Below are 6,835 nucleotides of genomic sequence, written 5' to 3' on the forward strand. Positions count from 1 at the left end.
CCTAAACCTCATGATATTAGGCGAAAGCCAAAAATTAAAGACCGCCAATTTGAGGGCCAAAAATTAAAGACCAGTGCCTTTGAAGGATGACCGTGCAAATGACCCCTTGTTTAGTGTAACAGTCTCTTGGGCCCAACTAATGGATTTCCAAACCTAAGCTCGGTTCTCAAACTGGTTGGGCCTCTTTACGAAATCAAACTTTACTTCACAAAGTAAAAGAAAAAAAAGATTTGGAGGGTAAAGGTGTAATTGGTGAGAGGGGTTTTAGCCTTTAATAGGCAAACATGCCAATCTAGGGTTTTAGAATCAGAGGTGAGCGAAACTTGAAAGGGGGAGGATATTATTATGGATTCTTTTTCGTCGGCGTCAAGTGGATCATCGTCCCAATACTCAACGAATGACATAATGGACCAAGTCAAAACACAGCTTGCTCAGGCTTACGCTGAGCAATTTCTCGAGGTGAGGTTTCATCTGATATTTCTATTTTCATCCTTTTCGCTCTCATGCATATTTGGAAGCCTGCTTCTGCTTTATTTGTTTTTTTACATTTGTGGATTGTTAGTTGCTAGATGACTACTGATCTGAGCATGTGGATTATTAGCGAAATAAGATGTGGATGATTTCAGGCTATAAGCTGTATTATTCCTAGGACATTGCGGGGGGTTTTCAGCAAGTATTCCACACCTTTAAACTTTTTTCTGCAATATTCAGGGTAGTGCTTTCTAAACCATCTGTAATTTTATTAGGAAAGATTAGAGTTTATTATGGAGATTGACCAGACAAGTTGTATGCTTGTCATGTACCAATTGTCTGCACATGTCAAATTATTCTTGATTAATATCCGTGTTTCCATTTATTTATTTTTTCAAATAACATACTAGTTTCCATCATGACTACTAAATTAAATGTTGTTCCATCACGATAGCAGATTAGCATTTATGAGTGCTGTGTAAGCAAGATGATCCAATGTCTTAGAATGACCTAAATTTAATCATTAAATGTAATATGAGTTTTGATACTACTTTATAGTTTATACCGGTCAATTAACTACATGAACTAGTTTGGAGTCAATTATATGAATCCGTTATTTCCATTTGTCTCATTTTGGTCCCATTTTGTTTCAATACAACAACAACAACAACAACATATCCAGTGAAATCATACAATGTGGGTCTGGGGAGGGTAAAGTGTACGTAGACCTTACCCCTACTTAGAAGTTTGGGAGGTTGTTTCTCTGGAACAGAATTAGTTTGTCTTTCAAGGTAAACTGAGGTTCTCTGGAACAAAAAGTTCACTAAATCTCTCACTATCATTTTACAACGGTTGTGTCTAGGCCAGTACATTGTACCTTGCACTAACACAAGTATCGGGTGGCTCTGTCTACCATGCCTTAGACAGATGAGGTGAAATCAACTAACGTAATTTGCCTCCGCTTGGATTTGAACCTAAGTTCTCATGGTTCTCTTCCCACCGACCATTAGCCCATTATAATTCACTAGATCTCTCACTTGTCACATGTAACTTATAAGTCCCTAACCAATTCAATAGACATTGACATCTCTTTTTCCTTTTTAATTTTCTTAGTTAAGTCCGTATTGATTCACAGTAATTATAGATTTTTAGAACAGTTTGTTTGGGGTTGAGACATAATTCTTCTTGTTGTTTTCTTAGTTAAGTCCATATTGATTCCCAGTAATTGTAAAATTCTTAGACTTCTTTCTATGAGATTTAAGTTTTTTTTTTGGAAATGTAGCAAGTATTATTGATGTCAAAACTAGCACGAAAAGAGTGTTGTGATTAGATGCAAAAGAGAAACAGAAATGATGGGAACCCCAGAAAAAACGAAGCTAGACGATTGTTTCTAGGAACTGGGATAGGGGTCCGACACCTTCTATCTACTCCACTTTACACCCAAAAAGAACTGTCTCGTCCTCTTTTTGTGCCTTCAGTTACTGTATTATCATGCCTATGGTCCAGCGCATTTTGAGATCGACGCAGGCAATGGCAAAACCATCTCAGCTGGCATTTTCCATGGCAAAACTATGTATTCTACTTGTAAAACAACGTCTTGTAAATTGTGTGACATCCTATTTACTATTGCCTCCGTCCCCAATTTATGTGACGGTCTTTCCTTTTTAGTTAGTCCAAAAAAGAATGACATTTTCCATACTTAGTATTCCCTCCGCCTCAATTTTGAGCTTTATTTTTGGTTTTTTTTTTTTTACAAGGGCACCCGCATCCGCTACCCTTCGGGTGCGCACGGGATAAACCTTGCTCCTGTGCAATTGACCGCAAACTACGCAGGAGAGATAACTCGCACTAGGCAAGCCCCGTGCAACGAGCTCGATCCAAAAAGCAAATCCCCTGCTATCGTAGGCAAGGTGGTTTCGAAAATGGAAGCCCCATGCTCAACCAACCGAAAGAATGTCTCTTTTCTATAATTAAAAATAACTTAAATTTTAAATTCTCCTTTTACCCAACACAAATATCTAAGGTTTGTTTTACACCACAAATTTCAAAAGTCTTCATTTCTTTCTTAAGCTTTGTGCCTAGTCAAACGGTGCCACATAAATTGGGACGGGAGAAGAACAATTTAAATCCGTGCACGCCAAACTCCTTGACATAAATTGGGACGGGGGAGCAACTTTCTCACCTTTTAACATTCTCAAAATATACCTTTTAACATTCTCAAAGTTTACCTTGTATTGCTATGGAGGGGAAAAAAGTCAATTATTTTAGTACATAGGGGTATATTTGAGCATTGAAGCATGGCCACTTTAATTGCTAATCTTCTGGAATTGATGAAATTCGTTTTTGAGAAGAGATTGGTAGGTTTAATATAGATGTAATGGCTCACTCCAGGGGCGGATCTAGGGCCCGCTGAGGGTGTTCGGTCCCTCAGCAAAAAATTACACTTTATATATAAGGTATTTTTTTATGTACATATATAGGTTTTGAATACCCTGAACACATGTGAAGAGGTTGGTTCGGTTGTCTAGGGGGTTCAAAATTCACCTTGAGGTTCCAAGTTCAAATCTCAGGCACTACATTTATTTTTCGAACTCCCTGAATGAAAATCCCAGATCCTCCATTGGCTCACTCATCTTATAATCAAGAGTTTCAGATCCACGATATTTGACTAATTCCCTTATTCAAGATAGATGAGAAGCGTTGGTCAGTCAATCAATCCTTTATTACCACCTGTATACACCTAACAATAGACTTAATTCTAAGGAGAGTGAGAAACATACAGTGGTTTGACTCCCAGGTCCAATTCCCTTTTTGATGAAGAAAATATTATTGCCGAATTGTGGGTAACGATTCAATTTTCTTTTCTTAATAATTGTACAAGTCAGGTAGGATAGATATTTGTGACTGAGGAAGTATGAATTAGCATTGTCTAATATATAATTATGACACAATTGGTTGATAGAATTGGCACTTGGCGAGAGATTAGTATTTTTCCTAAGGAGAATCTGAAGTTGGTCAGTCAATGCATTCACCATGCTCTTATTGTGTTGTCTTCTCTAATCTCATATCACTTATTTACCGTCCTTGTTTCTTTGATATTCCGTTTTCACAATCAAGTTAGTTGGTTAGTCAAATGTCATTTATTCGGTGAGACTGTGTGTTACACAGCTCCTTAATAACTGACATTTTAATTTGTTTCAACTTAGTGCTAGGAACTTTGCCTGGCATTTATTTAAAGGTTTGTCAGTGCTCTTGATGTGGATACTATTCTGCTTCACTGATTGATCTGCATTTCTTCATCATGGTTTTGCTTCAGATATGAATTGCTTAACAATGGCACCTTGATTGTATAAATGCATCATTCAGAATTTTTTTATGGATGTTTGAAACATCTTCTGGAGGAGTAGATTTAGTTACTGCATCTTATAAATAAGATGCTGCAACTTATAAGATGCTGCAACTTGTGATGTATGCATGAGCAACACAGTTTTGGGAATGCCTTGTCCGTTTGCAGAAAATTTAATACTAAACCCTTTTCAATAATTTCAGACGGTGAGGGACAAATGTTTTGACAAGTGCATCACCAAACCAGGGAGTAGTCTAAGTGGGAGCGAGGGTAGTTGCATCTCCAGGTGTGTTGATCGATATATTGAGGCCACTGGTATTATCAGTAAAGCTCTCTTCAGTCAACGCTGAAACCGTAGTTGCGTAGATCTCAAGGCTTGTTTGTTCGGGAAGTGCTGGAATGCATCTCTTTGGTCATTATCAACTTTTGATACCCTTCATCATCTTACAACGTTTTAAAGATGGCTTTGATAAGTATTTTGTAAAAGCTGATATTCATTAAAACTTTTCTTTGTTGTGGATGGACAGCAAACTTTATCTATAGCGTACCACCATTAAGGTTAACGTGGACAATGATGTCATTTTGCCCTAGTATATGGGGAGTTGACATGCCTTCATGCATAGTTCTTTAGTAGGTTTGTGCACGCGGATACGCCATAAAACCAAAACTAAATCCTGGGTGGATGCTGTCAAATTTCGTGTATTCCGAGCAAGGTGTTATCTGAGCTCAAATTATCCTCACTTTAGTTAAGAACCCATAATTTTGAAAATACAAAATGCTAAGAACTTTATAGGTTGAATTTATAGAGTTTAAATCTGTGATTCATTTCTCATTAGTGGAACATAAAGGTTGTATGGACTTCAATTTTATGAGAAACAGAAAAGGGCAGGACATATATGCCATCGAAGATTGAACATAGCAAGAAATACAAACTTTGATTGATGTCCCGAATTGAATGTATTGATTCTGCTATACGTGATATTTAACCCCCTCCCGACAAAACTGCCAAAAATAAATTCAAAGAAAAACACAACAATCAAGCTGCAGCATAACGTGATCTTCAACAAGCTGCCACGGTGCTAGATCATTTAAATGACTTGCAGAAGTATTTCACTTCCGATAATACCAGTAAATACTTAGGTAGAGTGCTCCATAGAAGCATCTAATTACTTTCTCAATGTCTGTAATATGTATTCGGCATAAAGGTCCCTGCACGAAAGTAACAATGCAAATGTTAAAATCATGTGTACACAAAACAGGAACAACAGTACATGTCACAGAGATGCAGTAAACATCATATGTAGATCATACATTGAGTATTGGATGGCTTGGACAGCAGTACTTGGAGGCAGGAACTCGTTAACAGCTACCTCCTTGTTCTCAAGCTTCTTGTCTAGTGACAAATTAAGAAAATTATATTGTACAGAATTTGCTAGAAATTCATAATAGAAGCAAATTAAATGATCAAGAGCATACAATCTTCAAAAAAGCGGCGGATTTCTGCCAGCCGGTGAGGAGCAAGCTGGTTTATATCAGTGTAGTGGCGATATTCTGGATCATCAGCACACACTGCTATTATCTTATCATCCTTCTCACCCTGGATTGATGAAGAAATTTAGTCCTTTATCATGCAGGAAATAATAGTAATAAAGTTTAACCTGAGATATAAAGTAGGAACCTGATCAATCATAGGCATCAAACCTATGGCCCTAGCTCGAAGGAAACAACCTGGAAGGACAGGCTCCTGTTGTAGAAACAATTTCAACTCAATCAGTCTCACTTAGTTGTGGATTGGATTGAATAAAATGCTAGTCACTAACGCTACAGGCTCCCTGATTTTCAAAATTTGTATGAGAAGGCAGTCATCCCAGTGGATTACCTGCATGAGGACTAGTACATCCATGGGGTCATTATCTTCACATAGCGTCCGAGGAATGAAGCCATAGTTCTGTGGGTACACCATTGATGAGTATAGGACACGGTCAACCTGAAAATAGATGGTAGAAGGGAGATTGATTATGAGTCTATTTGAAACAAACACAACAAGAGCAAGGTAAAAATATCATTCACAGCCTATTGGCAAGGGGTCTATGAGCAGAGCATTGCTTAAATCTACCTTAGGAGGTCAGATCAGTATGTCATACCTTAATGAGTCCAGTTTTCTTGTCAAGCTCGTATTTGACTTTACTGCCTTTCGATATCTCAATGACCTGTAACGAAGCAGCCAGTAAGCCACCGGACCGCCAAAACAAGAGTTTGAACAACAAAGATCATAGAGCCATTTTTAGTTTAATCTGATATGGAACACTTGTTGGTCCCCACGAATCGATCTCATTCCTTTTGTCCCATCATAATCGACAAGCGCAAAGAAGGATTAGATAACACGGTGTCAATTTTTGGCAGATGGAAACAATCAGGGTAACTACTGGAGTAATTAAGAAGCTAATCAGTCTGCAACATTCCATGACAAAATTGGAAATCATAACATGTATGTGCCATTTTCTCGTATATATGCTGGTAGTTCGCAGTTAATCAGACATCACTTCAAGTAACATATCGTGCTTGTATATCAAGATATATACTTACAACATTGAAAACCTTTGGAGCTTCAGGTCCTATCTCGAGATCGTGCCAAGGGTGAGCAGCAACAGATCTCCTCGACAATGATGAGAGGATCCTCTCATTCAAACGAGGGGCGCGTCTTTGTTGTGATACCTCATCACTCATTTTTACCTTAAGGTAAACTTAAAAAAAAAAAAAATCAAAAATGACAACATGTACATGAACAAACAAACCTGTATGTATGGCTCTAGATTAATGATGATGAGGGGGGTAGAAAGTAGAGGGGAAATGCTGAGAGCAAGTAATGTTACGTACCTTGGATTGAAAAGAAGGAATAAAGAGATGGTCTATGTATGTAAATGAATGATATTTGTGGGTGCAACTCTCTGTATATATAGCACAGCGCCCTATTAGGACAGCTTTCGACGCGGGGCGGGGGATAAGAAATCAGTATGT

At 38.0% G+C, this 6,835-nt stretch overlaps 2 protein-coding genes across 2 annotated transcripts; one reads left to right on the forward strand and one right to left on the reverse strand.

The window, feature by feature from the left end:
• The first annotated feature begins 286 nt into the window (after positions 1-286).
• LOC132634690 (mitochondrial import inner membrane translocase subunit Tim13) lies at positions 287-4,380 on the forward strand. The gene is made up of 2 exons (XM_060350693.1): positions 287-459; positions 4,021-4,380. The coding sequence occupies exons 1-2, from the start codon at positions 346-348 to the stop codon at positions 4,165-4,167; spliced, it is 261 nt and encodes an 86-aa protein (XP_060206676.1). The 5' UTR covers positions 287-345; the 3' UTR covers positions 4,168-4,380.
• Positions 4,381-4,563: 183 nt separating this feature from the next.
• LOC132634689 (soluble inorganic pyrophosphatase PPA1-like) lies at positions 4,564-6,835 on the reverse strand. Its single transcript, XM_060350692.1, has 8 exons — positions 6,695-6,835; positions 6,404-6,561; positions 5,962-6,027; positions 5,697-5,804; positions 5,496-5,561; positions 5,294-5,414; positions 5,129-5,210; positions 4,564-5,026 (listed from the first exon to the last, which is right to left on the reverse strand). Exons 2-8 carry the CDS (start codon positions 6,542-6,544, stop codon positions 4,984-4,986), a joined length of 627 nt encoding a protein of 208 aa, XP_060206675.1. The 5' UTR covers positions 6,545-6,561; positions 6,695-6,835; the 3' UTR covers positions 4,564-4,983.

The sequence above is a fragment of the Lycium barbarum genome, chromosome 4 (assembly GCF_019175385.1).
Source record: "Lycium barbarum isolate Lr01 chromosome 4, ASM1917538v2, whole genome shotgun sequence".
Taxonomy (NCBI): domain Eukaryota; kingdom Viridiplantae; phylum Streptophyta; class Magnoliopsida; order Solanales; family Solanaceae; genus Lycium; species Lycium barbarum.

What these genes read in the sequence shown, in the direction of transcription:
- LOC132634690 (XM_060350693.1), top strand. Translation starts at nt 346, where the DNA reads ATGGATTCTTTTTCGTCGGCGTCAAGTGGATCATCGTCCCAATACTCA. An exon ending in ACGCTGAGCAATTTCTCGAG is followed by an intron (nt 460 to 4,020) that starts GTGAGGTTTCAT and finishes CAATAATTTCAG; the next exon opens with ACGGTGAGGGACAAATGTTT.
- LOC132634689 (XM_060350692.1), bottom strand. Translation starts at nt 6,544, where the DNA reads ATGAGTGATGAGGTATCACAACAAAGACGCGCCCCTCGTTTGAATGAG. An exon ending in CTCCAAAGGTTTTCAATGTT is followed by an intron (nt 6,028 to 6,403) that starts GTAAGTATATAT and finishes GCTTCGTTACAG; the next exon opens with GTCATTGAGATATCGAAAGG. An exon ending in ATGTACTAGTCCTCATGCAG is followed by an intron (nt 5,562 to 5,696) that starts GTAATCCACTGG and finishes TTTCTACAACAG; the next exon opens with GAGCCTGTCCTTCCAGGTTG.